The following is an 18,447-nucleotide window of genomic DNA, read 5'->3' as shown; positions in this document are numbered from 1 at the left end:
TTCAGACAGTGTTGCTTTGAGAAAGTTCAAACTTTAGACATGTGTCCTGTTTGTAATTGATTGAGCTGCAGAATCAATTAAAGTGAGTGGTGTTTAGAACTCATTGTGTTGATGGCACTTTGTCAGTATTAGGATAGGAAGTGCAGTTGTCCCAGCAGGGCTGGGAGTTTGGTGGGACAACACACATAGTCACAATGTTTATCATTCCATGCATTCAATGAGCATGGGCAACAGATATTCTGCTTACAAACTCATATAGCGTCTCTGATATTTTATCTTGAATTCATTTTTGCTTTTTAGAACAGCCACATTGAGATGTACCAAAGGTTGTCAAAATAGCAGATAACTAGATGAGTGAATCCTCAAAAAATGTGTCACCACTAAAATGAAGTGCCACAATGTCTGGGCATGCCATCTATCTCTGTGGCTTAGCGCAAAACACCCAGCTGGTTTCCAGTGCAGTATGTGGGCCAGCCCAATGAGCCTGTGGATCCCACATCTTCCCATTGGTTAAAGCCCAACCAGGATGGATTGGTGGGAGGAATAACTCAACATCACATGAGGCTCCATTTCCCTCCACTGGTCTAGATAATGACAGGGAAGTACGGTCGAGAGGACACATGGTCAAGGTACAGACAATGTAGACAGTAGATCTGATGGGAAGCTAGTGGCAGGACACTCTGACAAGGGCTTATTCACTGTGGACTAAAAGCCCTCTCTGTGTCTGCATGGCCTGATTCGTAATGACTGGGTATTGGAGAGGAGACATGGAGACAGAGTGAGCTCATTCATCAGATAGTGAGATGCTCTTTCTGAGAAACATAACATATTCCTGTGGAATACACCAGGTTATTCCAGACACCAACCACTTCCCTTTTACTATCTGTGAGCGGATATTTGAGATGAGAGCACTTACCGATGAGTTCATGTTGATTGAACTGAAAAATGCTACCTAATCTGATGAGTTTCTCTTCCTTTGCTAATGGAAACAATTGTCATGTCTGTCATACTAATACTAACGTTTGTACAATATCAATTTGAGCAGCACATTGGGAGAGATTGAAAGAAAAGTTGTTAGAATATTATAATATCTTGCTATCAATACAAAATATATTGTCCCACAGTTCCCTACTAACGTGTTTCTCTCCCTGGGTCTGTCTATTGCAGATGTGTCAGTGAGCCTACTGTCTCTGGTGGTGACCACCTGTGGCCTAGCCCTTTTCGGGGTCTCACTTTTCGTCTCGTGGAAGCTGTGCTGGGTGCCATGGCGCGACCGTGGCCTCCCCAGTGGCCTGAAGGATGGCCAGGGGGACCAGCAGCCAGTCATGATGGAGGTGGATGGAGTGGAGAATGAGTACAGTGAAGACTGTGTCAAGGAGCCTTCAGGCCTGGTAGTCCCCGAGGCAATCATGAAGATCAGCCACACATCCCCAGACATCCCCCTGGAGGCCCAGTCCAAGCTCAAGGAGAACCATGTCCGCCACATCACCCGCGTGCAGCGCCAGATCACTGAGCCCACCTCCTCTGTCCGGTCAGTCCCGCAGCACAGAAAAAAAAGTCAATTCCACTAACCATGTTGCTTTGTGTCTATAGCTAATGATAACTGGTTTCTCTACCCTCTGCAGGCACAACTCCATCCGCCGCCAAATGAACCTATCCAACCCAGACTTCAACATTGGCCAGTTCCAGAGACAGGAGTCCCTGGCCACTCTGGGCCGGATCAAACCCGAGCTCTATAAGCAACGCTCTGTGGACACGGACGACGGCAGGAAGACGGACAGCTGCGGCCGCATACATTTCATCCTCAAGTTCGACTGTGACTTGGAGCAGCTCATCATCAAGATCCACAAGGCCCAGGATTTACCGGCCAAGGATTTCTCAGGAACCTCTGACCCTTACGTCAAAATCTACCTGCTCCCCGACCGCAAGACCAAGCACCAGACCAAGGTGCACCGCAAGACCCTCAACCCCGTGTTCGACGAGGTCTTCCTGTTCCCTGTGGCCTACACTGAGCTGCCCACACGCAAACTGCACTTCAGCGTCTACGACTTTGACCGCTTCTCCCGCCACGACATCATTGGCCAGGTGGTGGTGGATAACTTCCTGGACCTTGCAGACTTCCCCAGAGAGACTAAACTCTGTAGGGACATCCAGTACGTCACCTCGGTGAGCTAACCTCTATATCAGTCTCAGTACAGTATCATAATATCTGCTTGGGTACGTGGACATGCAACAATAAATGCAACGCTGTGACTTGAAATGAGGTAGTGAATAAGGGTACATTATTTGAGAGAGTTTAGTTGGAAGTCACTTCAGTTCTGGTCCCTGATCATTCACCTATGTCAGTTTAGGAGTGGGACTGGAAAGAGTTAAACCCTTAGAAGCATATCGGAACCAGCTCTGCCCTCCCCTCAGGGCTACCAAAAACTGTCCAAACAATCAAAAAATGTGTAAAGGCCATGTAACGGCAAGGCAGGGAGGTAAATACCAAAGTGTAAGTATGCCTGTCCCCACAGAACCCCCCTGGTTTAATAAAAAAAAGAAGACTAACATAAAATGATACTTAGATGGAATGAATAATACATGACCACACAAGGAAACACATGGAATGGAGACATACATCTGAGTTGGCAGCAGTGACTGCTTTGACACGAGGATACAAAGCTGGAGCTCCTCTCTCCATTATTCACATGGATCCCATTAGTATCTGTGAGGTGTGACATACTGAAGGTCTCACCCGTCTGATGGAATCTCGCTGGACTCTCACTGATGTCAGAAAGGCTCTTTAGTCTCAATTGGTCAAAGTGCGGTCTCAATAGATGTCAGACTCATTGGAGTCTCACTGTGGAAATAAGGACTTATGGTGTCATTGAAGGAGTGTAGGTTGTCTGCAGTCTCAAGGGAGGACTGTATCTGAGTGATGTCTCAGTGATATATCTCTATACTGTCTCTCTTGAGGGCCTCTTCTTTTTTTTAGATGGGTTCATTTTGACTTCCCGTCAACATGTAGGGTTTGAGTTCATCAAACATGTGTGATTAGCCTAATGTTTAGAGCGCTGGGCCAGTAACTCAAAAGTTGCTGGATTGAATCCCCGAGATGACAAGGTAAAAATAGGTTGTTCTGCCCCTGAGCAAGGCAGTTAACCCACTGTACCCCAGGTGCCGAAGACATGGATGTTTTTAAAGGCAGCCCCCGCACCTCTCTGATTCAGAGGGGTTGGGTTAAATGTGGAATACACAGTTCAGTTGAATGTATTCAGTTGTACAACTGACTAGCTATCCCCCCCTTTCCCTGATTATGTCATGCCTGCTCCCCCCTGTGGGCGCCAGGCTCCTGTCATCATACGCACCTGTTACCATCATTATGCGCAGCTGCGCTCATTGGACTCACCTGGACTCCCTCACTTTGTTGATTGCCCCTGCATATATGTCTGCTCCTCTGTGTTGTTCCCTGTAGTAGCATTGTTTGTCGTGTTTATGTCCAGACGCTGTTCTTGTTCCGTTACATGTCCGTCTATATTACATGGTTCACTCCCTGTACCTGCTTCTCATCTCCTGTGTTTGGCGTTACAAATTAGGCTCAGACAATGAATAGGTCTGAAGCTAGTATTTTGTATCAAGGCTGTCAAACTTTGGCGACTTCATAGGTCAGGGTTTCCAAACTCGGTCCTGGGGCCCACCCGGGTACGAGTTTTAGTTTTTGCCCAAGCACTACACGGCTGAAACAAATAATCAAAGCTCGATGATGAGTTGGTTGTTTGAATCAGCGGTGTAGTGTTAGGGCAAAAACTTGCGCCCAGGGGGGGGGTGCTTGGACAGAGTCCTAGATTTACCTGTGTGACATGGGTGAGCTAACTGGGGAGCTTCAAAGTATCTGGGGATGCAACCCAGAGCATCTAGGAAACACAAACATCACACGCACACACTCACACATAGCCACACACACACACACAGCCACTCTCCATCCCAGAACTGGGCCAGCCCTTCTGGGACACAGAGCATGTGACATCACAAGTCCAACCACTAGTCTATGCATGAATCAAACATCCAATATGTAACATACAAAGTGTAAACCGGCATCAAGTCTGACATTGAAGTGGTACATCTCCGTAACTGAACTGTAGGACCATATGAACGGGGTCAAGAATAATCCACCATCTACTTCTTAGATAACATCAATTACAAGTCATGTAGCGTGTTTATTACATGTTTTTAACATACCTCTAAAATACAGGACACCTTCCAGGGACAGAGAGCTATACAAATACCCATACAAGTGACCAGCTCTAAATCATTTACATGATCTATGTAAGCTTCTACAAGCAGGTCTCAAATCCACCTTTATGAGGGTTGAATTAAACTGTTAGACAACAGAACAGAATCCCTGGTGGTTTAGGCCAGCGGCATACCACCCTGCATGCCACTGCTGGCTCGCCATTGAAGCTACGCAGGGTTGGCCCTGGTTGGTCTCTGTTATAACTAAGATTTCAAGAGCACTGTAATCTGTGTCCCTGCAATGGCAGTCGATAGTATTAATGTGAGCCAACTTGGGCGACAGGTAGCCTAGCGGTAAAGAACATTGGGCCAGTAACTGAAAAGTTGCTGGTTCGAATCCCTGAGCTGACTAGGTGAAGAATCTGTTGATGTGCCCTTGAGCAAGGCACTTAACCACAATTGCTCATGTAAGTAGCTCTGGATAAAGGCTTCTGCTAAATGACGTAAATGTAAAAAAATAAAAATATGTGTGTGGCTTGATCCAATGCAGCAGGTTTACTACCTAGCTCCACAATAACCATCACTGCAGCATAATATTATCTTTATTTAACTAGGCGAGTCAGTTAAGAACAAATTGTTATTTACAATGACCGCCTACCCCGGCCAAACCCTCCCCTAACCCGGACGACACTGGGCCAATTGTGCACCGCCCTATGGGACTCCCGGCTGTGATACAGCCCGGGATCGAACCAGGGTCTGTAGTGATGCCTCTAGCACTGCAATGCAGTGCCTTAGACCACTGCACCACTCGGGAGCCTCCAGTGGTGCAGTGGTCTAAGTGATGAGCACATCACATCTCCTTACGTTTTGTCTTATTGATCTGCATTGTGGAAACAGACATGGGCTGAATATAAAACTTGAGGAATGACTGAGGAAGAAGGGGGGAAAGATAAAATGGGTTTACAACAATAACAAACTACTTTTTCAAGATGACAACAGAATCATTCCAAAGTCCGTTATTATTGCATGAGTACTACATTTATGAGTGAATGAAATGTGTTTGTTTACCCTGATTGTGTTCATTTAGAAGCCCAGTGAAACACATTTAAAGTGCTGAATCATGTCGTTCCACAGCTGCTGACTTACTGTCTGCTGACGTAATAGGATGACATGCCAAGACATGGTCTTACACGTGTTGGCTATTGCAAAGCCATTTTCACCTCCCTCTCTATCTCCCTCCCTCTTTGTCTCCCTCTGTTTCTCTCTACAAACATGGTAGTAGCAAACCCTATATGTTAAGAGGCCCTTAAAAGAGAGAGAGAGATCCTAGGGGGGAAGGTGAAAGATGGATAATTACACAAGATAGACTGTCAGCCTTCTCTCTCCAGCCATATTGGGGGCCTTTAGAGCTCCAGTTTAATTTCATTGAAAGAGCACAAGTGACGATAATTCCACCACTGACTTGATTTAAGTACTTCAATGGATGGAGGAGACTGTTATCCTATAGTCTGCAAATGGAAGTGGGTAATTGGATTATTTAGCCTGAGAGGGATGGGCTACATGGTCCACCCCTACTCTCTTTGTGAGTATGTGTGGGGAGGTTGCGTGTGTGTGTACGCATGTGCTCGTGTGTGTGTGTGTGTGTGTGTGTGTGTGTGCGCGCGCGTGATATGTACCACTTTACGATGGAGACCTCCTGCCGCTCCTTCTGAGTGACCAGGTCAGTGTAGCAAAGTGTGGACCAATGATGATGTACTGTAGGTTAGAGGTCACTGTGGTGTCTTGCCCTATGTTGACAGCCTTGATAAATCAATGCCTTTGTTTGATTACATTTACAGTGAATTTGGACAGGCCAGAGAGCAGTGATAGATCGCTTTAGATCTGTAATTTCAATCATCCACATAGAGGACTTATTGATGCTTGAATGGATGTGCCAATTCTACATTTTCCACTATTACACTCCCATTCAATGTCCCTATCAATGACGTTGTCTAAAAAAAAATATCCAACAACAACCACCAAAGTCATTCCTTGCAGGACATGATTTATAATGCACAAAGAATAGCAGAGCAAGTCGCACCCATTATTAGTTCAAGTCATTAGCAACCATGTCCACTGATCTCTGTTGGATAAGATGTGAGGTGTTTTACACAGACGCTTTTAAATGGAACATCAAAGTAAGTAGCTAACTGTGTGAATTGAGCCATTTATAGTAACAAGCATTTTCATGTACAGAACATTAGAACAATGCAGCATATCAGACAGCATGTGTTGTTATTCTTAGACGTTAGTATTAACTTTGGAGTCTATTTGGGCTCTATTCATACAGAAAAACATTTTCCAATTGAGGTTCATGGTCGTTGTGAGTTAGCAGTGAGCACAAATGTAGCTGTGATTGCATTTCAATATACAGTGCCTTCGGAAAGTATTCAGACCCCTTGACTTTATCCACATTTTGTTAGGTTATAGCCTTATTCTAAAATTGATTTTAAAAAAATAATAATCTCATCAATCTATACACGATACACCATCATGTCAAAGCGAAAACAGGTTCAAAAATATTTGCAAATGTCTGAAGAAAACCCCCCAGTAATATCACATTTACATAAGCATTCAGACCCTTTTTCAGTACTATGGTGAAGTACCTTTGTCAGCAATTACAGCCACGAGTCGTTTTGGATATGATGCTACAAGCTAGGCAAGATCTTTATTTGGGGAGTTTCTCCCATTCTTCTCTGCAGATCCTCTCAAGCTCTGTCAGGTTGGATGGGGACCGATGCTGCACAGCTATTTTCAGGTCTCTCCAGAGATGTTCGATCGGGTTCAAGTCTGGGTTCTAGCTCGGCCACTTAAAGACATTCAGAGAATTGTCCCGAAGCCACTCCTGCGTTGTCGTGGCTGTGTGCTTAGGGTCGTTGTCCTGTTGGAAGGAAAATGTTTGCCACAGTCTGAGGTCCTGAGCGCTCTGGGGTAGGTTTTCATCAAGGATCTCTCTGTACTTTGCTCCGTTCATCATTGCCTCGATCCTGACAAGTCTCCCAGTCCCTGCCACTGAAAAACACCCCACAGGATGATGCTGCCACCACCATACTTAACTGAATGGATGGTGACAGGTTTCTTCCAGATGTGACGCTTGGCATTCAGGTCAAAGCGTTGAATCTTGGTTTTACCAGACCAGAGAATCTTGTTTCTCACGGTCTGTGAGTCTTTTGGCAAACTCCAAAAGGAGTGAGGCGTGGATTCTGTCTGAGGAGTGGATTCTGTGTGGCCACTATACCATAAAGGCCTGATTGGTGGAGTGCTGCCAAGTTTGTTTTCCTTCTGGAAGGTTCTCCCATCTACACAGAAAAACTCTAGAGCTCTGTCAGTGTGACCATCGGGTTCTTGGTCACCTCCCTGACCAAGATCCTTCTCCCCTGATTGCTCAGTTTAGCCACGCGGCCAGCTCTAGGAAGAGTCTTAGTGCTTTCAATGCTGCAGCAATTTGTTGGTATCCTTCCCGAGATCTGAGCCTCGACACAATCCTGTTTCGGAGCTCTACGGAACATTCCTTCGACCTCATGGCTTGGTTTTGCTCTGACATGTACTGTCAACTGTGGGACCTTATATAAGGTATGTGCTTTTCCAAATCATGTCCAATCAATTGAATTTACCGCAGGTGGACTCCAATCACGTTGTAGAAACATCTCAAGGATGGTCAATGGAAACAGGATGCACCTGAGCACCCTTTTTATACATTTGCAAATATTTCTCAAAACCTGTTGTCGCTTTGTCATTATGGGGTATTGTGTGTAGATTGGTGAGGATTTTTTTATTTATTTAATCAATTTAGAATAAGGCTGTAAGGTAGCAAAATGTGAATAAAGTCAAGGGATCTGAATACTTTATGAAGGCACTGTATTCAAACTTCATTAATAACTTCATCATTGAACATATCCACCTAGTAAAACCCAACCCACAGAGAGCACAGTAACTGTGGGGCCCCCAACCCAGGATATGAACATGTCATAAGCTAGGGGGGGAAAACTCTGGTAAACCTCTGCTATTTGGAGAACTAAAACCTGTTGCCACTATTGACAATGGGCTTGTCAAAGCCATGGCAGCTAGGCAGAAGGCCTGATAGCCCTGGCAAACGAGCTCCAGCAGGGTGTGAGCTAGATAGCTTCTCGGGGAGAAGCTGTGTCTGTGTGAGACTGGGACTGAGCACTGACCAGGCTGGTGACCAAGCCAGACCTGATAATGAGCGGTTCTCTGTGGAGAGCTGCACTGACCTTTCCTGCTGATGCAGAATACTGTGGCTTCCCACTGAGCCCAGGGGCCTGCCAACGGGAACTTTCACACAGGGAGAATGATCTGTTATAACAGGCCCATACAGCTCAGGGCTGAGGAGCACACACGCGCATGCACACGCACGCGCACACAAAGACTAATTCAGATGTCAGGCTAGTGTCAGCCAAGCCTGGAGATGCTGCTTATTTACAGTAGACTCCCAGCTTCTAAAACCAGGGGCTCTGACCAAGTTTATGGTCCGGTAGCCTGCATCTTAACTATGTTGGGTGTTTCCTGCTCCTACCTCATGCTGAGAGAAACTTACAGTGGTAACAGGTTTGTCAGGGTTACATTACAACGTGAGGTGCATGCCTCAACTAGAGGTGAGACTCGTGGCCTTCATAGTCCATGCCGGTAACTAACCTTGTGAGTGCTGCTTGTGTCTAACGAACACATCACTCTCTCACAGACATGCTATTTTCAGAGGTGATAATTGGAGCGCTTCTCTTCCTGTTCACTTGCATACGCAGGGCCGTAGCCAGCAAAAACCAGCGACAATTACCCCAGTGATTATCACATTGGTTGCTGTAACTTCAATCACCTCAGTCGATCTACAAACACACAGCCTATTACAGTAGCCGCTACACATTTACGCACATTACCTCAGCACCGGGATTTAAAACTATAATTTAATACGTACAGAGGGATCTGTTAGCAGAAAATAATATTTTATTCACAAAAGGTAAACAAATCGGTTGGCTTTACAGAACTGTTATTTTTGTTGTTGCAATTTTACAGCCAATTCCCTGGAATTCTACACATTTCCCCATGTCTTATGCCATGTTAATATGATATCTGATTGAGAGAAACTAATCAAAATAAATGGGGGCCCCCTGGTCACGTGCTCTGTGTGCCCTGTCAGTAATTGGCTAGTCTAAGTACACTAAGCAGTACCAATAAAAACATTTTTACTGACTTGGGTTAATTGAGTGATTGTCAATGAGTGACATATAACAATATGAAAACTGCTGATGCACAACCAAGCTTAGACATTGCATTCTATTATTCTAACTCTCAGCAGTAAGTTGAGGTCCCGACTGTTCACATAGTCCACTGTAAACCAGCGGAATCTCTAACAGCGAAGCCAGAGCTATATGGTGACATCATGAGACATTCAGTTACTAAACATTTCACTGATGTTTTCGTTGCTTTGTAGGACAATGTGGACTTGGGGGATCTCATGTTCTCCCTGTGTTACCTACCAACGGCTGGAAGGCTAACCATCACAATGATCAAGGCTAGGAACCTCAAAGCTATGGACATCACTGGAGCCTCAGGTAGGGGGTCCTTAATGTGGGGACTGGGGTACAAATGTGATGTGGATTCTGCTTAGTCATCACAGGATGGATAAATTATATGACAGACTAGTATATGAAATGGAATGGTCATTTCTGTCTCCCAGTCTTTTAATAATATGGCCCAATAAGTAGACGCCATGACGAAACATATCAATGGAGCATAACTATTGAGGCGTCCGAAATGGCACCCTATTCCCTATACAGTTGAATTCGGAAGTTTACATACTGTACACTTAGGTTGGAGTCATGAAAACTCATTTTTCAACCACTCCACAAATTTCTTGTAAACAAACTATAGTTGTGGAAAGTCGGTTAGGACATCTACGTTGTGCATGACACAAGTCATTTTTCCAACAACTGTTTACAGACAGATTATTTCACTTATAATTCATTGTATCACAATTCCAGTGGGTCAGAAGTTTACATATACTAAATTGACTGTGCCTTTAAACAGCTTGGAAAATCCCAGAAAATAATGTCATGGCTTTAGAAGCTTCTGATCTGTATCTGTGGATGTATTTCAAGGCCTACCTTCACACTCAGTGCCTCTTTGCTTGACATCATGGGAAAATCAAAAGAAATCAGCCAAGACCTCAGAAAGAAATTGTAGACCTCCACAAGTCTGGTTCATCCTTGGGAGCAATTTCCAAACGACTGAAGATACCACGTTCATCTGTACAAACAATAGTACGCAAGTATAAACACCATGGGACCACACAGCCGTCATACCGCTCAGGAAGGAAACTCGTTCTGTCTCCTAGAGATGAACGTACTTTGGTGCTAAAGTGCAAATCAATCCCAGAACAACAGCAAAGGACCTTGTAAAGTACCTGGAGGAAACAGGTACAAAAGTATCTATATCCACAGTAAAACGAGTCCTATATCGACATAACTTGAAAGGCTGCTCAGCAAGGAAGAAGCCACTGCTCCAAAACCGCCATAAAAAAGCCAGACTACGGTTTGCAACTGCACATGGGGGCAAAGATCGTACATTTTGGAGAAATGTCCTCTGGCCTGATGAAACAAAAATAGAACTGTTTGGCAATAATGACCATCGTTATGTTTGGAGGAAAAAGGGGGAGGCTTGCAAGCCGAAGAACACCATCCCAATCGTGAAGCACGGGGGTGGCAGCATCATATTGTCAGGGTGCTTTCCTGCAGGAGGGACTGGTGCACTTCACAAAATAGATGGCATCATGAGGATGGAAAAATGTGTGGATATATTGAAGCAACATCTCAAGACATCAGTCAGGAAGTTGAAGCTTGGTCGCAAATGGGTCCTCCAAATGGACAATGACCCCAAGCATACTTCCAAAGTTGTGGTAAAATGGCTTAAGGACAACAAAGTCAAGGTATTGGAGTGGCCATCACAAAGCACTGACCTCAATCCTATAAAAAATTTGTGGGCAGAACTGAACAAGCAATGAGGCTTAAAAACCTGACTCAGTTACACTATCTCTATCAGGAGGAATGGGCCACAATTCACCCAAATGATTGGGGGAACCTTGTGGAAGGCTACCCGAAATGTTTGACCCAAGTTAAACAATTTAAAGGCAATGATACCAAATACTAATTGAGTGTATGTAATCTTCTTACCCACTGAGAATGTGATGAAAGAAATAAAAGCTGAAATAAATCATTCTCACTACTATTATTCTGACATTTCACATTCTTAAAATAAAGTGGTGATTGTAACTGACCTAAAACAGGGAATTTCTACTTGGATTAAATGTCAGGAATTGCGAAAAACTGAGTTTAAATGTTTTTGGCTAAGGTGTATGTAAACTTCCGACTTCAACTGTATACTGCACTACTTTTGACCAGAGGCCTGTGTGGATGCATCCCATGTGTTACTCCGTAGGTTTACCATTTCCACTGTGTCCCAACTCTCTCTAGATCCTTATGTGAAGGTGTCTTTGATGTGTGAGGGACGGAGATTGAAGAAGAGGAAAACGTCCACCAAGCGAAACACTCTGAATCCAGTCTACAACGAAGCCATAGTATTTGATGTCCCTCCTGAGAACATTGATCAGATCAGTCTCCTAATAGCAGTGATGGACTACGATCGGTAAATAAATGTTGTTTTGTAACGCTTTTTATAAACTGAACTTCCTATAATTATGACAGCAGTTTGGGTTTTTTATTCTGAAAATAGCCTGCAAGGTTGTGGTGACTATGGTGCACTGAAAAGGACTCCGAAACCACGCTTTTGATTGGACAGTATCTTTGTTGTATACAAATCAAATAACATATTATTTGTCACATACGCTTGTTTAGCAGATGTTATTGTAGGTGTAGCGAAATGCTTGTGCAGTAATATCTAACAGTAATATCTAACAATTTCACAACAATACACACAAATCTAAAGTAAAGGAATGGAATTAAGAATAAATATTTGGGCAAGCAATGTCAGTGGCATAGACTAAGAAACAGTAAAATAGGATAGAATACAATATATACATATGAGATGAGTAATGCAAAATATGTAAACATTATTAAAGTGAATAGTGTTCCATTATTAAAGTGGCTAGTGATTCCAAGTCTATGTATATAGGACAGCAGCCTCTAATGTGCTAGGATGGCTATTTAACATAATTTAACAGTCTGATGGCCTTGAGATAGAAGCTATTTTTCAGTCTCTCTGTCCCAGCTTTGATGCACCTGTACTGACCTTGCCTTATGGATAATAGCGGGGTGAACAGGCAGTGGCTCGGGTGGTTGTTGTCCTTGATAATATTTTTGGCAGGTAGTTTGCCCCCGGTGATGTGTTGGGCAGACCGCACCACCCTCTGGAGAGACCTGCGTTTGCGAGAGGTGCAGTTGCCATACCAGGCAGTGATACAGCCCGACAGGGTGCTCTCAATTGTGCATCTGTAAAAGTTTGTGAGGGTTTTAGGTGCCAAGACAAATTTATTCCACCTCCTGAGGTTGAAGATGCCCTGTTGTGCCTTCTTCACAACACTGTCTGTGTGGGTGGACCATTTCAGTTTGTAAGTGATATGTACGCCAAGGAACTCGAAGTTTTCCACCTTCTCCACGGTTGTCCCATCGATGTGGATAGGGGGATGCTCCCTCTGCTGTTTCCTGAATTCCACAATTAGCTCCTTTGTTTTGTTGACGTTGGTTGAGAGGTTATTTTCCTAGCACCACACTCCCAGGGCCCTCACCTCCTCCCTGTCTCATCATTGTTGGTAATCGGACCTACTACTGTTGTGTCGTCTGCGAACTTGATGATTGAGCTGGAAGCATGTGTGGCCACTCAGTCATTGGTGAACAGGGAGTACAGGAGGGGGCTGAGCATGCATCCTTGTGGGGCCCCAGTGTTGAGTATCAGCGAAGTGGAGGTGTTTTTTCCTACCTTCACCACCTGTGGGCGGCCCGTCAGAAAGTCCAGGACCCAGTTGCACAGGGTGGGGTTCAGACTGAGCCTCAAGATAATGATGAGCTTGGAGGGTACTATGGTGTTGAATGCTGAGCTGTAGTCATTCTTACATAGGTATTCCTCTTGTCCATATGGGATAGAGCAGTGTGCAGTGCGATGGCAATTGCATCATCTGTGGTTCTATTGGGGCGGTAAGCAAATTGAAGTGGGTCTAGGGTGTCAGGTAAGATAGAGATGATATGATCCTTGACTAGACTCTCAAAGCACTTCATGATGACAGTTGTGAGTGCTACTGGGCGATAGTCATTTAGTTCAGTTATCTTTGCTTTCTTGGGTACATGAACAATGGTGGACATCTTGAAGCATGTGTGGACAGTAGACTGGGATAGGGAGAGATTGAATATGTCCGTAAAACTCCAGCCAGCTGGTCTGCGCATGCTCTGAGGATATGGCTAGGGAGGCCGTCTGGCCGGCAGCCTTGCGGGGGTTAACATGCTTAAATGTCTTACTCACGTCGGCCACAGAGAAGGTGAACTCCCAGTCCTTGGTAGCAGGCCGCTTTGGTGGCATGGTGTTATCCTCAAAGTGGGCGAGGAAGGTATTTAGCTTGTCTGGAAGAAACACGTTGGTGTCCGCGACTTGGCAGGTTTTCCCATTGTAGTCCGTGATTGTCTGTAGACCCTGCCACATAGGTCTCGTGTCTGAGCCGTTGAATTGCGACTCCACTTTTTCTCTATGCTGACATTTTGCCTGTTTGATTGCCTTATGGAGGGAATAACTACACTGTATGTATTGGGCCGTATTCCCAGTCACCTTGCCATTGGTAAATGCGATGGTTCCCGCTTTCAGTTTTGTGCGAATGCTGCCATCTATCCACGGTTTCTGGTTAGGGTGGGTTTTAATAGTCACCGTGGGTACAACATCTCCTATACACTTCCTGATAACCTCAGTCACCGTATCAGTGTATACTTCGATAATATTCTCAGAGGCTACCTGGAACATATCCCAGTCCACATGATCAAAACAATCTTGATGCGTGAATTCCGATTGGTCAGACCAGCTTTGAATAGTCCTTAGCACAGGTACTTCCTGTTTGAGTTTCTGCCTATAGGAAGGAAGGAGCAAAATGCAGTCATTACCAGATTTGCTGAAAGGGCGGTGGGGAGGGCCTTGTAGGCCTTGTAGGCATCCAGAAAGTTGGAGTAGCAACGAGTGTTTTAGCAACGTGAGTACTACAGTTAATGTGTTGATAGAACTTCGGCAGCCTTTTCCTCAAATGTGCTTTCATAAAATCCTCAGCTACAATAAATGTGGCCTCAGGATATGTGGATTCCAGTTTGCATAAAGTCCAGTTAAGTACTTTGAGGGCCGTCGTGGTATCGGCTTGAGGGGGGATATACACGGCTGTGACTATAACCGAAGAGAATTCTCTTGGGAGATAAGACAGTCGGCATTTGATTGTGAGGTATTCTATGTTGGGTGAACAAAAAGACTTGAGTTCCTGTATGTTATCACAATCACACCAAAAGTCGTTAATGATGAAACATACACCCCCACCCTTCTTTCCGGAGAGATATTTATTCCTTTCTGCGCGATGAACTGAGAACCCAACTGGCTAGACTGATTCAGACAGTATATCCTGAGAGAGCCATGTTTCCATGAAACTGAGTATGTTACAATTCCTGATGTCTCTCTGGAAGAAATCCTTGCCCTGAGCTCCTCAACTTTATTATCCTGTTTGCTCCCCTATACAAGCACATCGCTGAGACTCCCTAAGTGTAACATGTTTTAGTTGATCATTGGCCTGGAAAGCAGCTGGCATTCAAGAGAGGAGGAAACAACATTACAAGACAAAAATACTGACGAAAAAGCACAGAGTACAGACTCTTTTCCTCCAAATGCTGTTCAGAATAAATATTAGAGGAGTTAAAAATAATTTGCTGAACATCACTATAATAATTACACGAAGGAGCATGATGTTGGACAACAAAAGGTTTTAAAATGACCATATGTTTTTTCCCCCCTCTCACAGGGTAGGTCACAATGAGGTCATTGGAGTGTGTAGGGTGGGCAATGAGGCGGAGAGCCTGGGCCGAGACCACTGGAACGAGATGCTGTCATACCCTCGCAAGCCCATCGCCCACTGGCACCCCCTGGTAGAGGTATGTGTGTGTGTGTGTGTGTGTGTGTGTGTGTGTGTGTGTGTGTGTGTGTGTGTGTGTGTGTGTGTGTGTGTGTGTGTGTGTGTGTGTGTGTGTGCAAGGTGTAAGTAGACAGCAAGCGGTAAAGCTCTACTTCTCTAGCTTGTATAGGGACAATAAAACACAAGCAGGATTACATAAAACACATGTCTGCTTGACTTGTTTTTGTGCCATCATCAGAACAATCCATTCCTGCAGTGGGAGAGGAGCGGAGAAGGCGGCTTTATTGCTATTTAAAAACACTACTCCTCCACCCTCATTAATGGACACCAGAAATAGATCAACATTTATTTGGAGTTGTTGACACCAAATCTATTCATATTCATCTGAGAGGTTAAAAGCAGAAATTGGAACAGTAATGTTGCCTACACAGTGATATAACTGAAGTGCTTGTCATTGGATATCATTGTAGCTGCACAGTCAGAAGCACTGGGGTGTATTCACTTGGAACCAAACAGAGCCAAACAAAAGCAAACGGAATGATATGGGGAGGGACCTTCCTGAATTTGTCCAATATAAACTTTTTGGGAGTAAACGGTTGCCATTGCAAAATGTTTTTGCAACTGTTTGCCACGGTCTTCGTCTAATGAATACAACCCTGTTCCTCCTATTAAGCTGAAGAAGACATAGCAGAGGACTCAAGCTTGGGATTATAACTTATTTGTGTTACTTCAAGAATGGAAAGATGCTCTTTGAGTATAAGGCTTAATAACCCATAAACCACACACACACACATACACATACACACACTCGGACAAAAATAAGCACCCACCTAATTATTATTGTTAAGACACACACACACACACACTTGACGTTTCATTATTTTCGCTCGTATCTTTTCATGGTTTGGTGTTTGGAAATCGTAGTGCAAAACTCGCTGACCCTCAAGGCCACAGACAGTTCTCATCAATAATTCACATCCCAGGCCACTTGAGCCAAGGTTGTGCTCCCGCTACACAGAACTGCTAAAACAGCCATTTAAACTGTGCTTTACATCTCTCTTTCGCTTCCTGTCTTCCCCTGGGCTGCTTTTTTAGGCTGTTAAATTCCATCTAGGAGGAAAAGAGAAAAGGGCAACAAATAAAAATGTTTGCTATTTCCTACTGATTTTGTGTTTCTTGAAAGTAGGACAGTTTATTTAGAGTATGTTTCTTATTAAACGGAGAAGGAATTTCGGAGACACAGTGCGGTGACAATTGATTTTCAGACAGAGGCACGACAGAACCCACAGGGGTTCTACACACACCGAGGCCATTTTTTTGTAAGATGAATTAAAACTACAGAGTGCATTGTGACTTCAGCCTCACAGCCTCCGACTTTTTCCCTCTTTGTGCAATTCAGCTGTCAAATTGTATTCCCTTACCTGATATAACCTGGTTATGCTCATCTCTCTGATGGTGTTTCCTCTCGGTGTGTTCTCTAGTGGATGGGTCAGGGGACTGCAGGTGAAAGCCAGGGCGGTTCCACCAACTCTCTGAAGACTCCTCCCTCACCATAAAGAGAACACAGGGTGGTGAAGGAGAGGAACAGCAGAGACACCAAGCATCAAGAGAGGAGGAGAGATCAGTATGCTAGTAATGGTAGATGTTACACTTGGTTTCCCCGACATAGATTAAGTTTAGTGCTGAAATAAAAATCATGCTCAATTTGAAAGTGCTTACTGATCCAGGACAGGCTTAAAACTTCTTCAGGATTGGTGGGTCCCCTGCGGGACGGTTGCACTAACGTAGGCTAATGTGATTAGCATGAGGTTGTAAGTAACAAGAACATTTCCCAGGACATAGACATATCTGATATTGGCAGAAAGCTTAAATTCTTGTTAATCTAACTGCACTGTCCAATTTACAGTAGCTATTAGAGTGAAAGAATACCATGTTATTGTTTGAGGAGAGTGCACAGTTTAATAAACAAATTAGGCACATTTGGGCAGCCTGGTACAACATTTTGAACAGAAATGCAATGGTTCATTGGATCAGTCTGAAACTTTGCACATACACTCCTGCCATCTAGTGGCCAAAATCTAAACTCCACCTGGGCTGAAATAATACATTATGGCCTTTCTCTTGCATTTCAAAGATGATAGTACAAAAAAATGTAAAAAAAACATTTGTTTTTTTCTTTGTATGATCTTTTACCAGATCTAATGTGTTATATTCTCCTACATTCCTTTCACATTTCCACAAAAAGTGTTTCCTTTCAAATGGCACCAAGAATATACTGTATGTTTAGTCAACTGCATGTCCAGTGGCCATTCATTAGTACTATTTGTTTAAAAAACTACAGAAATCTAAAAAGTGTTAAAGTTTCAGTTGGGAGGTGATAGTATAGTCTTGTTTATGTCTTGTTTAATAACACATTGTTACAATTAATTGATCTTTGTTATTTGGGTACAGTGCATGGTTCTTTGTGCGTAATATTGCTCTTTGGTTGATTACTTTGTGAGATACTAACATACTGTAAACATAAAATGTACCATGAAACTAAGACCTAGTATGTAAATTGTCCATTCAGATGTTACTAAATAAATATTTATATTATAAATTTACCACACAAAGACAGATGGGTGATTTTATGATCTCAAGAGTGAAATTCTGTGTCAGGAAGAAGAGAGAGGCCTTAGAGCCTGTCCTCGACACCTTTCTCCACAAAGACGCTCTCTTCACACCTGCAGTGACAAGTCCCCAACAGGCCACAGACACACATGACAGATGCCGAGCCCTGCACCGAACCAGTTGACGGCCAAACAAACAGCAACGAGGTTGCAGCAGGATGATAAAATATCAAAACGTATGAGATGTGACTGACAGACAGTGGGGAGCGCTCCAATCAGAGTGCGTCTGAGCTGCACACTGGGCTGCTGATGGGAACACAACACAGGAACAGAGACAGATCCATCTGCAGTGCTGGAGCCAGGTTTAGAATCAGTCCCCTCCCTCAGTGAAATCACACCCAGCACTGTGCAGTCTGCAGGTAGTCAACAGGTGTCCTCTGATGAGGAGGATGGGGCCCCACCAGCAGCCAC

The 18,447-nt window shown here is 44.1% G+C and overlaps 1 protein-coding gene across 1 annotated transcript in view; it reads left to right on the top strand.

Moving 5' to 3' along the window:
* The window catches only part of LOC115108978 (synaptotagmin-9-like), a 51,991-nt gene extending 34,026 nt beyond the window's left edge, over positions 1-17,965 (top strand). Inside the window, exons 2-7 of the mRNA XM_029633526.2 lie at positions 1,168-1,531; positions 1,626-2,166; positions 9,701-9,821; positions 11,739-11,910; positions 15,257-15,386; positions 16,849-17,965. Of these exons, the coding sequence (XP_029489386.1) occupies positions 1,168-1,531; positions 1,626-2,166; positions 9,701-9,821; positions 11,739-11,910; positions 15,257-15,386; positions 16,849-16,923 (1,403 nt within the window). The 3' untranslated portion in view covers positions 16,924-17,965. The remainder of the gene's footprint in view (positions 1-1,167; positions 1,532-1,625; positions 2,167-9,700; positions 9,822-11,738; positions 11,911-15,256; positions 15,387-16,848) is intronic.
* Positions 17,966-18,447: the final 482 nt, after the last annotated feature.

This window comes from Oncorhynchus nerka, linkage group LG25, assembly GCF_034236695.1.
Source record: "Oncorhynchus nerka isolate Pitt River linkage group LG25, Oner_Uvic_2.0, whole genome shotgun sequence".
NCBI lineage: Eukaryota > Metazoa > Chordata > Actinopteri > Salmoniformes > Salmonidae > Oncorhynchus > Oncorhynchus nerka.
Note: the sequence above shows the minus strand (reverse complement) of the source record. Positions and strands in the feature narration are given on the sequence as shown.